This window comes from Garra rufa, chromosome 15 (assembly GCF_049309525.1).
Source record: "Garra rufa chromosome 15, GarRuf1.0, whole genome shotgun sequence".
In the NCBI taxonomy this organism is placed as follows: Eukaryota; Metazoa; Chordata; class Actinopteri; order Cypriniformes; family Cyprinidae; genus Garra; species Garra rufa.
This window is the reverse complement of record NC_133375.1, coordinates 21,778,785-21,797,371: the sequence shown is the minus strand read 5'-3', so window position 1 is coordinate 21,797,371 and position 18,587 is coordinate 21,778,785. Positions and strand designations below refer to the sequence as shown.

The following is an 18,587-nucleotide window of genomic DNA, read 5'->3' as shown; positions in this document are numbered from 1 at the left end:
AACTGATAAATAACAAATTGGAGATTAAAATAATAGCAGATTTGTCTAATTTTAAATGAATATTTAAAACTGAAATGAAAAGTTTACTTCAGCCAGAAATGTACTTTTACTATGGTAAAATAAATATTCAGCGATATCTTCAAAAGGCGTTTGAATTCTGGCGCTCTTTTTTCTCTGCATAGTGTTGCTATGGCAACTAGTAAACACCATAAATTTGGTTATGCTAGCGTGTGTGGAAATATTTAAACCACGCGTGTTACAATTAACCCCGCGTTAGTTTGTGCCCCGCTCACCCCTATACATCAATCATAACCTTGACTGTTTTGTCATTTAAGAAAATTTGACAAAACACATGGTTTTTATTGTTTCTGAAAGCCAACTCACTTTCCTCAATAATATGGATTACAAATCCATTTCCTCATACAATACACCCCAACATGCTGTCCTTTAAATAGCATATAACTCTTTCACTACAAATGAAGAAACAGTAATACACCACATAAATACAAAACAAGAACATTACCAGATTTCTTTTATATAATAATAAAATGGATCCAAAGAGGGAAGAGCTTTTATTATCCACATATTAGTGTGGAATTGAATGAATCAGCGGACACACACAGGTTGAGTTGATTCAGATTGGGTTTATTACTGCTGCAGTGAGTGACACAGGTAGTGACGCAGTCTGGTGATACTATCTAGATTACATTCAAAAATACTCATTGTACTGACACTCGGTTCAGATCACTTTACAATTAACTTCGTAAAAGTCTGAGCAGATTTCATAATGGTATTTCTTTATATAACACATTTACTGTCTGTTTTAATACATAGCTGCCTCGGTTTTGCACACAGCCTACACTGTTTATGAGATTAACACGTGTCTGCAAAATTTTACTTTTCTGTGCACAAGCCTTTGCATTCACTAGGAATGAGGCATAGGATTACACATAGGATTACTCAGTTTACACCGATGATTAGTTGCTTTTACACAATATGAGTTGAATTCAGATTAACTGCATTTTTTATGTAAAATGCTGAATGAACTTTCATTTTTGGCTGAACTCTTCCTTTTAGACTTAATGTTATCATAAATGAAAAACCAGTATAGTCTCAAATGCCAAACATTAGCTGCTTCTCAAACATAACTTTCTTATTTTTCCATAAACGTGCTGCTTAAGAAGCTCATTTTTGTTGCAACAGGGACACCACGTGGTATTCAAAGGAATTGCAGGAGGCTATGGAGGAATTTTAGCCTACATAAGTTGTTGCTCATTTCGCAGGAGTGATTTAAGTCATGCACTTTCGTATTTCCTCGCTCAGTCAGCTAATGAGTTATATATAATAATATTGGGCGAACTATTTTAATTGTATTAAAAAAGAAAGTTAATTAACTGATCGGCATTTACTCATATACATATACAGTCGTGGCCAAAAGTTTTGAGAATTACATAAATATTGGAAATATTTGCTGTTGCTGCTTAAGTTTTTATAATAGCAATTTGCATACTCCAGAATGTTATGAAGAGTGGAAAAGGTGAGCGCTACCATCAGTCCTGTGTCATGCCAACAGTAAAGCATCCTGAGACCATTCATGTGTGGGGTTGCTTCTCATCCAAGGGAGTGGGCTCACTCACAATTTTGCCCAAAAACACAGCCATGAATAAAGAATGGTACCAAAACACCCTCCAACAACAACTTCTTCCAACAATCCAACAACAGTTTGGTGAAGAACAATGCATTTTCCAGCACGATGGAGCACCGTGCCATAAGGCAAAAGTGATAACTAAGTGGCTCGGGGACTAAAACGTTGAAATTTTGGGTCCATGGCCTGGAAACTCCCCAGATATTAATCCCATTGAGAACTTGTGGTCAATCCTCAAGAGGCGGGTGGACAAACAAAAACCCACTAATTCTGACTAGATCCAAGAAGTGATTATGAAAGAATGGGTTGCTATCAGTCAAGATTTGGCCCAGAAGTTGATTGAGAGCATGCCCAGTCGAATTGCAGAGATCCTGAAAAAGAAGGGCCAACACTGCAAATACTGACTCTTTGCATAAATGTCATGCAATTGTCAATAAAAGCCTTTGAAATGTATGAATTTCTTGTAATTATATTTCAGTACATCACAGAAACAACTGAAACAAAGATCTAAAAGCAGTTTAACAGCAAACTTTGTGAAAACTAATATTTGTGTCATTCTCAAAACTTTCAAAGTCAAAAGTTTTTTTAGTCAAAAGATTTTCTGCTCACCAAGCCTGCATTTATTTTTAGTATTTTTAAAAAACGTTTTTCTATTTAAATATATTTTAAATGTAATTATTTCCTGTGATTTAAAGCTGATTTATTTAGCACCATGACTCCAGTCACATAATCCATCCGAAAGGATAATGATTCTGAAATGCTATTATTATTATTATTATTATTATTATTATTATTATGTTGAAAACATAGCTTTTTATTTCAGATTTTGATCTTTCTATTCATCAATGATTCTTGAGAAAATAAATATTTTAATAATAATAATAATAATAATAATAATAATAATAATAATAAATGTTTCTTGAGCAGCAAATCAGCATATTATTGATTTTTTAAGGATCATGTGACACCGAAGACTGGAGTAATGGTACTGAAAATTTAGCTTTGATCACAGGAATAAATTACATTTTAAAATATATTAAAATAGAAAAGAGTTGTTTTAAATCGTACATATATTTCAAAATTGTACTGTTTTGCTGTACTTTGGAATAAATAAATGCAGGCTTGGTGAGCAGATTTCTCTAAAAAAACGTTTTGACTGGTAGTGTTCAATGTGTAAAACATCATCCCCCGGTTTCACAGACAAGGCTTAAGCCTAGTCCTAGACTAAAATGTAAATCTGAGCTGTTTCAACTAAAATAAAATTGCACTGATTGATCCTTTAATATATTAGTGCCTTTGTTTTGTCTCAAGATGCACACCAGTAATGTTTTTATTCTAACCACGTTTATGAAAATTGCTTAAATGTCCTAATTGAACTTTGGCCTAATCTTGGCTTAGTCTAAACCCTGTCTGTGAAACCGGGCCCATATGTCTGAGGTGTCCTTGAAAATAAAGTAAAAATGAAACAACCTGATTATATACGCATATTAACATAAACAACATCAAAATAAATTTTATTTATAATAAGCATTAAAAAATTCACAATAAACAACAGTTTTTGTGCAAACAATACATTTAAATACTGCCAGAGTATAAAAAATAAAATAAAAAAACAAAAAAACAAAGAGGAAAATCTTACTACTTCACTGTCGTGAAACGTGAAACTCTATTTATAAACTACAGTTTTTTTCTTCATATACATGGAATTTCAATAATGATACTGGTAATTGTCTAATTACACTCTTTTCTTTCACCATCCCAGGGCCACTGCACCTGTGTGCCGTCTTTAAATGACGCTCACGCAGGTACCTTGCGTCATGCGCAGAGGCTGAACGCGGAAGCAAAGCCCGAGCACATTCCACGTCACTTGAGGTGGATTTAGCGCGAGCGAGCCAGGATTCTGACATGACAATTTAGCGCTTTGACGTGAAACTTGCCGGATGTGATGCCACGGTCATTCTGGCTTCACGCTCAACCTGACAGCGAACGGAATATCAGCGGGTTGTAAACAGAGGTTTCATCTCAAGGTAATGTTTGTGTGCGGAGCTGTACTGCGGGCAGACCGCTTACAGCAGGCGGCTGCTGTATGTCGCTGTGTTATTGGTTATTCCGTGCTTCCTGACGCCGTGTGTCCATCAGTGTAGGTGATATGATGGCTATATATATATATATAATATATGAATACGTCTGTATTGCGCAATTGCTGTGTCTCAAAACATAGCGAGATACCTAAACATCATTTTTGGGCTCTGTAGCAGTGCTCCTATTCTCAAATAAGATGTACAAGCTTATGATGTCCCAAAATGCTTTTGAGAGGCAGATCACATTAGATTGTTGGTTATGGGCCTTTTTTTGCTTTGATTCATAGATTCACACCACACTTTAGATTTTCATAGCTAGATAGCTAAATTACTTATTTCGTTTTTGCTTTCGTGTAATGCCTCAAATGTTCGTCAAATCTAATGTAACGTACCTGTTTCCAACAAAACCCTTATTATTATAGCTCGTGTGCCATCATTTTTAACTTGCATATAAGTTGAATGAGTTGGTCTGTTGTTTATTACATTGGCATTGTCATGATTAAGTTAAATATCTTAAAGTAATTAAATGTGCCTTAGACTGTTATTAGACATTAAAACATGTCAGGATAAGCAAGCTAAGTAATGCTGTTAAGGGTGTATCTCCAACTGTCACAACAATGTTATGGGGTGTGTACATGTTGTGTAAATTTGTCAGAGGGAACACCTTGACATCACCTTTACTGATTCGCTGTGATTTCGGTATGGTATATTTTTTTTGGCAGTAGGTCAGCACAATATGCTTAATGTGCTGTAATTAATTGTGCTCAGCAAACAGTAATGCTGCCCTCCTGGATTTTTCCCTTGTGAATCGGGATCGTTGTGCCTGTGGTGGCAAATAAATTTTTTGCCTCTTAGACACAAAGAATAAAGGTTTTTACAAGCCTTTCAGTTTTTAACAGATGTTTTTATTTTTAAGTAAGTGTTAAATTGATATTTAATTCACACATTTGAGGACCAAAAAGTGTCACTGTGGCTGACAAGTGGATATCTTTAAAATAATAGATCTAAAGTTGTTAGACTGTTTGAAGAGCTCAGATGCAAAAGCCTCTAAGTGCTGTTTGAAATTTTCTTCTAAAATGAGCGTTTATTTTAAAGGATAACTATTGCCAAAATGCAACCTGGGCTGTTTTTTTTTACTGTAAATGAGACAAACATGTATCTAAAAGCATAATTACGACAAACGAGCCGTTTTTGAGATTGACCGTGATTTCGTTTTGTGGTCAATGGCCAGTGAATGGGAGTACAAGGGGCATAAATTTGACCGCATCAAAATTGATATTTTTACAGCACTAAGGCAGCTCGACACACCATGAAACTTTGCTCGAAGTATCGCCTGGGTCTCTAAACGTGAACTCGAGCATTGAGAACATTGTTTGTGTACACAGAGTTTACTAAAAAGAAAGTATTTGAACAACTCACTTACACTGTTTGTGTTTCCGCTCGCAGCCGTCTTGCCAGTCAAGAAGTGTCGATCTCCGAATGCGAATGAATGGACTCCATAGGACGAAATATTAGGCTTATATGAGGCTCTTTTTACAACTAGAAGGTTAATATTGTTTTTCACTTGCGACAAAACAACGAATTAGCCGTGCATTTATATGGAAATATGCTTTAGGAGCTATCCATCCTCCCATTCGGAGATCGACACCTCTGGACTGGCAAGACGGCCGCGAGCGGAAACTCAAACAGTGAAAGTGAGTTGTTCAAAAACTTTCTTTTTAGTAAACTCTGTGTACACAAACAATGTTCTCAATGCTCGAGTTCATGTGTAGAGACCCAGGCGATACTTCGAGCAAAGTTTCATGGTGTGTCGAGCCTTCTTAGTGTTGTGAAAATATCGATTTTGATGCGCTCAAATGTATGCCCCTAGTATTCCCATTCACCGGCCATTGACCACAAAACGAAATCACGGTCAATCTCAAAAAGTTTGTCTCGTTTTCAGTAAAAAAAACAAAAACAGCCCAGGTTGCATTTTGGCAATAGTTATCCTTTAACAGGCTCCTAAGTTTATTTTCAGTTATTTCACTTTAATGGCTTTGGAAAAAACCTATTAATTGCCAATAAAGTGAAATTACTGAACCTACACTTAGGAGCCTGATAAAAATGCTAATTTTAGAAGAAAATTTCAAATGGCACTAAGATTTTTTTTGTTACTGAACACTTCATTTTATCTTTCCTTTCCCCCAAAATACAAGAATAATACAAAAATGGTTAATAAGAATAAAACAAATTAAATATTGTTCTTTAAAGAATATAACAAATTAAATATTGCTCTAAAACATGTTCTTTCCTTTATTATTATTATTATTATTATTATTATTATTATTATTATTATTATTTATTTTTTTATTTATTATTTTATTTATTTTTTTTATTTTTGACAAATGTGACCCTGGACTACAAAACCAGTCATAAGTGTAAATGTTTCAAAGTAGGGATTTATACATCATCTGAAAGCTGAATAAATAAGCTTTCCATTGATGTATGGTTTAGGAAAGGTCAACATTTGGCTGAAATACAACTATTTGAAAATCTGGAATTTGAGGGTGCAAAAAAATCTAAATATTGAGAAAATTGCATTTAAAGTTGTCCAAATGAAGTTTTTAGCAATGCATATTACTAATCAAAAATTAAGTTGTGATATATTTACAGTATGCAATTTACAAAATATCTTAATGGAACATGATCTTTACTTAATATTCTAATGATTTTTGGCATAAAATAAAAATCAATAATTTTTACCCATAGAATGTATTTTACATTTTAAATATACCCGTGCTACCTAAGACTGGTTTTGTGGTCCAGGGTCACAAATATTTAAACCCATTTGGAATTTTGCAGAAGTGAGCATGCAGTGCTTTAATAGTTGTAATTGCAGTAGGGCTGGGCGGTATACCTTTTCATACCGAATACCGGTGTTTTTTTTTTTTAATGATATTCATTTTTCATATACCCCAATACCGGTGAGTGTGTGCGTACAAAGCGCTAGGAACACGTATGTTGACGCAAACAGAAACCGCAGCTTGCACGTGCTTGTCTGAAGCAACACATCTGAGGTGTGGATGTATTTCAGTATATCTGAGAAAGACCCAGGGTTAGCGATTTGCAAAACTTGTAATGCCGAAATTTCAAGAGGGGGTGTGTCTGCAGAGCAGAGATCGGCGCATTGTGCGCAGACAGATGTAGCTTTCAGTGAGAGAAAAACAATGGCTTTACGTTGGTGTTACGTCGCAATATTTTAAAGATATGTCTTTTCTATATACTGTATTTTTATTAATATTTATGTTTTAAAGCCAATGGATATCACACAAGCAACGTGGAAACTGATCAATATGTTAAAGTGAAAGTAAAAACTGACTTTCAGCATCTGATGTGCATTCTTTCAGACAATGAGAGACGATTATACTTCATATGCTGATATTAATTTAGTCCCTTAATATTTTTCTTGTGCCCCGAACATGGTGGGAAAATAAAATAAAAAAGAAACGTATTTTGTGTAAGGTTTGTTTTTGAAAGTCTCTTAATTTTCATTGATGACTGCAGTGTTATTAGGGGGTTATGAAAGTCATAATTATGATTTCAGGTGGTCTAAAATGTGGGGACTGAAAGACAAGAATTGCGATGAAACTTCAAAAGGCTATCCATTGAATAAATATGAGCGCTGCACGTTTCAAAATCATTTGTTGCGCTACTTTGTATACTACCATTCTGACAGCGCCTCCTGCTGGAAGAGAAACGCGTAGACTTGTAAATGTGAACTTGTGAAGAATGCACAATAAAGTGTTGTGTATTTTGACTGCAAATCATGAATTCTGATTTCTTCACCTCATTACAATTATGAGTGCCACTGTCACTTCTTTGTGAACAGCAGCATTTTGTGAGACCGATCAAACCTGGGTTAATACTAGTCCGGTCAATGTAAGCCAATATACTGCAGTAATTATTCTCTAATTTATTAGGAAATGTGGTTAACACCTAGTCATGCATGAAAAAAAAAATACCGTCATATACCGTGATACCGTATAATTTTGAAAAATACCGTGATATAAATTTTTGGTCATACCGCCCAGCTCTAAATTGCAGTCATGTTTTCGAATATTGGTTTATTAATGTTTTTAATTAATTAATTAATCAACTTTTTAATTGGCTGATGCTGATACCCTAAAGTACAAGGTGGCCTCACACTGCTTGGATTTACATTATTTTAAAAGATAACAAATAATACATTGTAAACAAAATGTAATATTTATTTTAATTATAATGAACATGATTGAAATGGATTAATTTGAGGAAAAAAAAGTATATAGTATTCTTGAAGAAATTGTTAACAAGAATGAAAGGGAAGTAAACACCGTAACCAAAAGTAATATAGTAAGCCTGTGCTCACTGGGAATCATATTTTCTTCAATGAAGAACAGGTAACTCTCATTTTACATACAGTATGCATTGAATATGACATTAATATGATGTATAGCAAACTGGATATAGAATAGCATAGTTTGAAATCAAGGGTTTAAAGTTGCTTGCCGAATGCCAAGAATACAATATATGAAAATTATTATAGCATTTGCCTTTTAGTTGTTAGAATTAATTAATGGTAAATTAATGAAGGCTCCTGTGCATTTTGCCAATTTTTCTTTGTGCGGTCATCAAACTTTTAACAAATTGGTTCCTCAAATGTGAGACTAGTAGAAAAGTTGCCTAGTAGAGAAGACAAAATTATTTGGCTGGTGGTCATTTACAATACTGATTGTGTCTGTTTGTTTAAGGGATAGTTCACCCAAAAAGGAAAATTCTGTCATTAATTACTTCCCATCATGTTGTTCCAAACCCATAAGACCTTTGTTCATCTTGGGAACACAAATTAGGATATTTTTGATTGAATCCCAAAGCTTTCTGATCCTCCATAGACAGCAATGCAACTGAAATCTGAAATGTCAGCAGCTTCCATGCAATCGGATTGGTACTCTTGATAATGGTGGCGGACGGTGACGCAGAGGAGAAGGATTGTCGAATAAAGTTGTTATTTTTGTTTTCTTTGCACACAAAAAGTATTCTTGTAAATTCGTAAAGTTTGGTTCAACCACTGATGTCACATGGACTAGTTTACATATGTCCTTACTACCTTTCTGGGCCTGGGAACATTTCAGTTACATTGCAGTTTATAGAGGGTCAGAAAGCTCTCAGATGTCCTCAAAAATATCTTCATTTGTGTTCTAAAGATGAATGAAAGTCTTATGGGTTTGGAACAACATGAGGGTGAGTAATTAATGACAGAATTTTCATTTTTGGGTAAACTATCCCCTTAAGGCCATCATGCTAATGCTGAGTCTGTCTTTTTACCTGTTTGCAGAGTGTCTGATCTGGTGCTCGATATTAATGGGCGAATCAGGGACACGCCGCTCCACCCTGGTCTCCAGGCTTCCCATCTTTAGACGTAGCGTGCGAAAGAGGCAGGACTCGCTCCCCTCCTCGCCCTCTTCCGGTGGTGTCGGCAATGGCGTCCACACTTCCTCTCCCTCCAGCACCAACTCCAGCTCCAGCAGCACGGGCAAACGCCGCAGCCTGTTCCGCACACCGTCCCTCAGCTTCCACTGCAAGAGGAACAGTGACCCGACCCAGCTCAGCCTGGACAATCGCAGCCAGGGATCTGAAGTCACCTTTCGAGACGGTTCCGCCTCAAAGACACGACATTCATTCGGATTTGGCGGACATAAGAAAAAAATCACCCGCTCTCAGACAGAAGACCTCGAGAAAGCACCCACCAACCGCAACGTGTTTATTAATTGCATCAGCTCAGGGACTAATGAGGGAGATGATTCAGGGTTCCTCGATGATGTGAGCAGCAAAAGATCTTCCAAGCAAAAGAAGCACCTGCTGCCCAAGTCCTTATCAGCTCACCAACGGTTTTCTAAGAACTCGTCCAATGTCCCAGACCAGAGCAAAGGTCAGGATGCTGTGGAAGATCCTCCTAAAACTGGTACTCCAGGTTCTTGGCCTGGAGAACTGGTTGAGAGTTCTCTACAGTCGCCTATGATTTCAGAAGACCGCACCACGGCAATAACACCATCCGATTTTGTTCCTGTCACCGAAGACTCTGTCTCAGAAGTGGACGCTTTGCCAGCACCCAGTCCAGCTGCTCCACCTGAAAACTTCAGCCAAGCTGTTTCTACCTCGCAGGTGTCCTTCACCCCAGTCCAGGCCAACACGGAAAAGCACGTACTGCCAGATACCAGCCACACAGCCAACACACAGTGCGAGAGCACCACTGCCCTTACAGAACCAGTCACGCTGCAGACAGTGAAAGAGATGAACCCGGACGCTAACCCTAACCCTAATGCTAACCCTGATCAGTCAGAGGCCAGTGAGATTGAGCAAGCTCCAGAACTGAGTGAAGGCAGCAGCTCCAATCCAGAGGCCCGTGGGAGGCGGTCCAGGAACACTGTGCTCATCCAGCAGGCTGGAAGATCATCAGGCCTGAGCAAGCTGGAGACCAGGTCAAGTCACCTGAGAAAGCCACACACAGGTAATGTCAGTCAACTCAGTTACTGTTTTGTGTGTTTGTACAGAGGCTGTTCTGTTTCTGTTTTTTTTTTTAGAGGAACAAGTTTCGAGGGAAAGTATTCACATACTTGTTCCATGACAGAAACATGTTAATCTTTGATCTTCAAACCAGTTTCACTAATCTTTCATTAAGATTTCATCTCTAGCTTTTATGACCTCAGAGCTTCCTAATTTTATGCTTCCACCAAGATAATGAACTGCTCTATTGATGGACACTTTAATATCACATGAGGCCATGGGTGCCAAAGTTTTTAAAAATTGGGGAAAAAAAACCCAATGCAAAACAGCATAAGTTGGGTACAACAGGTATGCATTAATTTTTTTTTCTGGTTTAACACAGAAAATTAAGTCTTCATGGTTGTTTTAATACGTAGTAAAGACAAACGACGTGACCAGCTATATGCACGTTTTCCTGCTTATTACATGGCTGCTTGCCATAATAAAAATAGGCTTGAAATAGTGATGTGACTTGAAATGTATTTAATAAATGAGAAGGGACCTCAGAGACACACAGTCTAGCACAGCTATATGTAGTATTTCAGCATGAAGTATTTCAGAGAGCTGTGTAATATGCTAATTGACCCTTTACAAACAGCTTGATTGAAAAGTGATCTGACCAATCATAATGCAGAATCCGCCATTCTGTCCAACAAACACATCATACAGGAGAGTAGATTTACTTCGGTCGACTTAATTTTGAAACATTGTGTGTACTGACGTCTTTCTGCGGTTTCATTAAAATACTTTTGTTGTTCATTCATGTTTATTTCCGTGCTTTAAGTAAAGAAGAAAAGATGATCGGTTAATGTACACTGCAAATTTTAAAGGGTGAATTTAACTCTCTCAGTGTTAAAATTAACACTTTACCAGTGTATATATGGATACCACCAGTAAAGTGTTAAACTAACACTTTTGAAAGTGTTAACATTTTTAACACCCTGACAGTGTTAAAAACAAACTCTTACAGTGTAAAATTTGAACACCAGAATGGATGATAAAAAAAAAACACCAAGTTTGGTGTTCAAAATCAACACTCATGGATTAACTGGTCAACACTGCACCAGTGTTCATGTGAATATATTAAAAAATAAACCCACAAAACAATACACGTGTACATTTATTTATTATTTAATTTAAATATTTTAAATATATTTCTCTGCACCAAAATTTCTTCACATTCAGTGTTTTCAATACATCTAAAAACACATTTTTACAACAATTAAAACATCATAATGTCAAGGCAAATCAATACAAAGGCACAGAATACATATTCTTATTTGGTCCATATGTGCTTTTAATGTCATAAGGTTTGTAATGCTTACATTTATCAGCTTAAACAACCGTCTTTGCTAAGAGTTTGGACCTCGTTGGAGAGAGTAGTCTCATTCTTTGTTTTCAGCATTACTCTGAAGTTTTTAGCCAAGCTAGATAGCCACTCACATTTGCAGCATCACAAAAGTGCTCCAGTAAAATTGGAAAACTAAATAACGAAAATATTGTCATCCATTTATCAGGTGAAATATCAGAGACAAGTATCAAGTACAGTAGTCAAGTCACCGTTATTTATATAGTGCATTTTACAATGCAGATTGTGTCAAAGTAGGTTTACAGTGTAAAACAGGGAAATAATGTGTTGAAATAGTGTTCCATTCTCCTCTGGCCTGACGAAACCAGCAGTTTAAATCTAGGCTGCAATAAAGTCAGATTGAGTAGATGACTTGTCTGGTTCCTGTGGTCTTGCGCCAATGGGTGAGTAGTTGACGAGGTGTTCACTAGGGTGAAACCTGTCTCTAGGGCTCATCTAGTTGTCCTGGTCTCCGCTCCGCTCCGACATTCAGGGCTGTAGAGGTCGTCTCTAGGTGCTGATCCACCATTTGGACTGGATACGAACTGGATCCGGACTGGATCCAGTGAACTGCAATGACCATCTGATCTGGGTGGCCTCAGTGGCCTCGGAATAAGAACAAAACGGCTTTAGTATTAGTGTAGATGCCATTCTTTCTTACGATGCAACAAAGTCATAATTCATAAACAAATGACAGTGCAAACATACCAAAAACTTACATTTGATACATTTTTGGAAGGAGATCAGACTCTTTAGTATTATTGTTTAATAATCAAAACATTAGGCATGATGATCAATAATCTTAAAATATGTGGCTTACCCATGTATCTAGCATGTGTCCTAACAAAGCTCTTCTCATCCCACTTAGAGTATACTCTTCAAGCACATCATTGTGAAAGAAAGAATAGAAAGAATATCTCTCTGAGAAAAAGTTTAGGAGTGCACAACACACAAATATCACTATAAATCAATATGATTCACCATTCGATTAAAAACTGTTTTTTTTTTTTGTATTTCAGGCCTATTTTTATTTTTATAAGCAGGGAAACGCATAGGCCTAGTTAATTGTCATATTTATGATTTTAAAATGACATTTAAGCCCTCATGTAATAACCTGAAAACGCTCTGCATAACATGTAACTTTAAACTGAATGTGAAACTGATCTTCACAGCTCTGGAACTGCTGAAAGCTTAAACTAGTATTTTTATACACGCAAACAAAAAATGGTAACTTCATTTTTTTTTAAAAAGCATTCTACCCTCCCTTTAGAAACAATGCTTTATGCTCCAGTTTGGCTGTAGTTTTCTTACAACCTGTGATTTCCTTTCTGTAAATTATACTTCTACCTTATGAGTGCTTTCACTCCAGAATGCCTGTGGCTTCAAGGTTTATGGGAAACTAACCAGCTCCTCTGTATTGAATTTCCTCTAGTGGTGACCTGATATTGGCTTTACTACAGATCCTCTTGCAGGAGAGAGTGAACTCTACACTCAATGGTTTCATTTAACAATTATAGGCTTGGGGTCATTCATTAAAAATTCATGTAAATGATTAAGCTCTTTATAAGATTATTAAGATGTTTTAGTCATACTCACTTATCTTTAGATAGAAGGAAAGATGTCTGGATGTAGTCAAGTCTGTTGTTTTCCGTGTTGGCAGGCAGATTATATTGGCAATAAAAGTTTTTCCAGAAACCCTTTTTGTTTAATTTAGATTTGCTGGAAATTTTAGCTAGTTTATGTTTTGCATGTGTAGTTGTTCTTGTGAATATATTTACAGTAATCACTGTGTCCTTTTCTGCAGTTTTTCTTCTGACTGTGTAGGTTTTGGGCTTTCACTGTATATTTCACAGTATATTTTCTTTGCAATGCTTGTTAGTATTTGTGTCAGTAGGATCCAGGATTAAAGCATTTATGATGATAGTACAGTCTGTTTTACACATCTACGTTGTTTAGATTTGAATATCTAGTTTAGGAAATAAACAAAACTAAATTTATTTTATGCAAATCTGATGCAGTGGGTGAGTTGTAGTTTTTACCCTAGGGTTAACACTTCTTCTTTGTGTATTTAATATCTTTGCTACATGTTTTACATATTCTTCAGATAGTGACCTAAAACCTAATATAAAGTCCATTGAGATCTGTCTCTGTACGTGCAGAACAGCGAGATAATAATTCAGTTAAAGAGAGGAAACTTGGTAACACGGTGGTTTCCATATTTATTTTTTACACTGCATTTGAATATTGTTTTCCATAGAAGTGCAATTCACAGTAGCATTTTAGAGTCATTTATGTGTATTTTCCATAACACTTTATTGTAACTTAAATATATAAAGTGTATATCTTGAATATATATGTATATATCTTATATACACTGCAATTTGTCATGTTTGTACATACAAGTAATAACTTGTATTAAATATTTTATGGATCTTAGATACTAATGTAAAATATTTATTTATGATTATTTATGTAAACATTATGTACGCAATATATATGTAACATTATATATTTGCTGATTAAAAGTAAGTTAAGAAAGTTAATTTCTTTTAGAAATGAAAAGAGAAAAAGTCTGCTGACTCCAAACTGTTAAACAGTAGTGTGTATTGTTACAAAAAAATTATATTTTGAATAAATACTGCTCTTTTATTTTTTGTTTGTTTGTTTTGAAGGATCATGTGACACTGAATTGTATTTTAAAGTATATTAAAATAGAAAACAGTTGTTTAAATTGCAGTAACGTTTCACAATTTTACTGTTTTTGTCTGTATTTTTGATCAAATAAATGCAGCTTTGATGAGCATAAAAATCTTTTTTAAAAAACATTTAAAAATCTGACCCCAAACCACTAAAAAGTCTTAAGTAAAATGGGTAAATTTGTAGCAATAGCCAAAAATGCATTGTATGGGTCAAAATTATTGATTTTTCTTTTATGCCAACTCATTAAGTAAAGTTCATGTTCCATGAAGATATTTTGTAAATTTCCTACCATAAATATATCACCCTTAGATTTCAGATTTTCAAATAGTTTTATCTTGGCCATATATTGTCCTATCCTAACAATCCTATCCAAAAAATGGACCCTTATGACTGGTTTTGTGGTCCAGGGTCACATATAGTGAATAACGAATGATTGTGATTGTTAATGTACACTGCTTCATAACTCAAAACTGCTGGCCAGCAGCTCTTTGTTTTGAGGAATATGATTTTTTTTTTTATGATTCTCTAATCTTTGTTTGTATCCTTCACAGTTTCCATGTGCAGCAGCGTGAGCCCGTACCATGAAGTAATGCGCATGGAAAGACGTCTACGGTCGGCCTCTGAGGGAGCAGGAGGACCCAGACTTCACCTCAACCTCAGGGATCCTCACTGCATGGAGGGCAACTCTTTATCCAAACAGAGAACCAGTTCCTCATCTTCCAAACTGGGCAGCCTGGTAAGTATAATGAAATTCCACTGCTCAAGCTCACATTTTCAAAAATCAGTCATAGAGTTTGAGTTAAATGCATAACTGTCTTGTAAGACCATTGATGTAGACTCTCACTGTGTCTTTCCGAGGGATTAAATTCCCACCCAGCGATATAATCGCAGTGCTTAATTAAAGAGACTAATCCTCTCACACCATTTTACCCAGCAGGTCAGCAGGGCCAGTATCCATGGGTCACTTTCCCTCTGTAGGAGATTCCAGAATTGAATTTTTAAAGGGATAGTTGAAATTTAAGTTATTATTTTGGCTATTATTACAGCTTGCTTTTTCTCTGGAACAAACTAGGGTTATTACAGAGAAAAATATAAATCTAAAAACTAATTCAATAAAATAAGTGACACAAAGTATTTTTAATCATGTACTGGTTGCTTGTTTCAACGCAGTTACAGTGAAAGAAGACTAAAGCTTTCAAGCTTTAAAAGACACAAAAGGAGATAAACACAGACATGTGACCTTCAGAATTCTTGTCATATGTTGTATATGATACAGTCCTCATTAACATTCATTATATTGAAAAGGGTGGTCAAGATATTCTTCAAAAATTTCCCTTTTGTGTTCCACAGAAGAAAGAACGTCAAACGATTGATTAAATGGAGAGCAGTTGTGTGCATTCAAGAAGTGATTGATTGTAGTATAAATACGCCTTTACTTAGAAGGTCCAAGTTCTGGTGAGCCAGTATTGTGGCAGAACTGAGACCTAAAAAAAAAAGGACAATCGAATCCACTCTGAAAAGTAATTGAAAAGCCCAAAGTAGGTGGAAGATTTCCAAGTCATTGAATATGCCGTGGAGTGCAGTTAAATCAATAATTACGAAATGGGAAAGTGTGACACTGCTGTGAATCTACCTAGAGCAGACTGTTCTCAAAAACTGAACTACTGTGTCTTATGTAATGCTTCATTGTAACTTAATCACTGAGTTTCATGGATTCTCATTCCTCATTCAAAAGTTCAGTTTCATTAGAAATACTTTCACTGTGAAATATCTAGTTCACAGCATAAAACAGCTTTTTTGTACTGTGAGTATTTATTAAAGCCAGCCATCTGTTTATTAAAAGCAGAATCCAGAAAAATACTGTCCTTTAATCTCTTCACAAGACCTCGCAATAAACCTGTGGATTATGCGTAATAACAGGAGCACTGTTCACAGCAGGCCATTTGAAGTCCAACAGTGATTGTGTTGAAGTTTGCTGAAGGCGGTGGAGCACAAGCAGATCTTTAATTCATGTAGCTGTGTTTTCCATGAGAACAAATATATGTGCAGTACTAACTGATAGTACTACCAAAGACTTCAGATGTACAAAGATGGTGTACTCCTATTACTATGAATGGGAGAAAACACAACATGCATTATGGTGAAATTAGACCTGCCTTCTAAATAAGAAAACCAGTTGCAAATTGTTAAAGTCATCACATCACTGCAGCTGCAATTAGAAGCTGTAGTTACTTTAGAGACAATCATTGTCCTGAGACTCAGGAGGTCAGGCCAACCTGAATGGAAGCTTTTTATAACTCTGTTTGAGCATCATTTATTTACAGTTTATGTCAGATTTTGTGGATGATTTGATTTGTTATTTAAATGAGTGCGACAAGCAGTTTTTGTGATTTTAGGATTTTCCCCATTCATGTAGATAGGGCTTGGTCTTGGATGCTCAAAATAGCTGGTGTTGCAAAATATGGCTGCCAAGTGAACAGACTTTCATTGAAAAGGACTTTGGTACTGCATACTAAAACATTCTAAAACACTTTCAAATATTTAAAAACTGTCTTTGTTTAAAAGATTATTTTACTTTCTGAATAAAAGATTCCTGATCATTTACTCACCTCCCTGTCATCTAAAATGTTAATGTCTTTCTTTTTTCAGTCATATAGCAGTTTCAATGCAGTTTCAAAGAGCTCTACATGATCCCAGCCGAGGACCAAGGGTCTTATCTTGTGAAATGATTGGCCATTTTATAAAAAAAAAAAAAAAATACTTTTTAACCATAAATGCACGGTTAGTTCTTCGTCTTTGTAATCTGGTTCGGAAAGGTAGGGTAGGGTTAAAAACTCGATCTCATTTGCTCCAACTTTTGTTCTGGCTTTTTTTATTTTTCACTTTTTGCACGTTTGCTTTGTAAACACTGGGTACTTCCACCTACGTCACGCAATGTTAAAAAGTATTTAAATGTCCTTTTTTATTTATTTATTTTTATTTTTTTAAATGACCAATCGTTTCACTAGATAAGACCCTTATCCCTTGGCTGTAGAGCCTTTTGAAGCTGCATTGAAACTGCAATTTGGACATTAAACCCGTTGGTCCCCACTGAAGTTCACTATATTGAGAAAAATCGTGTTTTTCTCAAAAACTTAAAATTTTTTTTTTTTTTAAAGATTTATTTTTAGCATTTTTGCCTTTATTGTGATAGGACAGACCAGACACGACAGGAATCTTGGATGACATTTGGGTGAGTAAGTCATCAGGATTTTATTCTGGAAGTGAACTAATCCTTTAAATGAACAAATGAAAAGGGGAGGAGAAACCAGTTTGTGACTCGTGTAAGAATATTGAGTGTAAAACATTTTTTAATAGAATGTCTAATTTTAAAAGATATGAGACGTTTTACTTTTAAAAAGGATCATTCCTGGAAGAGTTTTAGAATTTTTATCATTGGGTAGGTTGAAAGAACTTTATCAATACTATTGTTGTAATTGCTGTAAATGATGTATTAAATTGATAGTTAATATTTCCATAAATATAGCTATTGTTGCAGATATGCCGTTAAAACAAACAAACAAATAAATTTAAATGCACAACTGCTGAAAATATTAACTAGTCGACCTGGTAAGTTGGTTATTAGATACGTAAAAGGAGAGTCAACCATACTAACCCATCCCTAGTAGCTTGCTACTTTAAAAGTACTGATTTGTGACGGATATGCGACTGATAAATGTACACTATTATTCAGAAGTTTGGGGTTGGTAAGAATTTGTAATGCTTTTGAAAGAAATCTCTTATGCCCACCAAGATCAAAAATACAAAAAACGGCAATATTGTGACATATACAATTTAACATACCTTATCTATTTTAATATTTTAAAGTGTAATTTATTTATGTGATGGTAAAGCTGCATTTTCAGCATACATTACTCCAGACTTCAGTGTCACATGATCTTTCAGAAATCATTCATATATATTAAAGGAGAAGTTCACTTCCAGAGTAAAAATTTACAGATAATGTACACACCCCTTGTCATCCAAGATGTTCATGTCTTTCTTTCTTCAGTCGTAAAGAAATGATTATTTTTGAGAAAAACATTTCAGGATTTTTCGTCCTATAGTGGACTTCTATGGTGCCCTGAGTTTGAACAATATGTAGTTTTTAAATGCGGCTTCAAACAATCCTAAATGCTCTTGTAAATGATCCCAGCAGAGGAAGAAGGGTCTTATCTAGCAAATTTTTTAAAATTACAATTTATATACTTTT

The 18,587-nt window shown here is 35.5% G+C and overlaps 1 protein-coding gene across 1 annotated transcript in view; it reads left to right on the top strand.

Moving 5' to 3' along the window:
• Nucleotides 1–9,094: 9,094 nt before the first annotated feature.
• LOC141287686 (serine-rich coiled-coil domain-containing protein 1-like) overlaps nt 9,095–18,587 on the top strand; it is a 53,592-nt gene continuing 44,099 nt past the window's right edge. The window contains exons 1-2 of the mRNA XM_073819829.1: nt 9,095–10,252; nt 14,887–15,071. Coding sequence (XP_073675930.1) covers nt 9,106–10,252; nt 14,887–15,071 — 1,332 coding nt within the window. The 5' untranslated portion in view covers nt 9,095–9,105. The remainder of the gene's footprint in view (nt 10,253–14,886; nt 15,072–18,587) is intronic.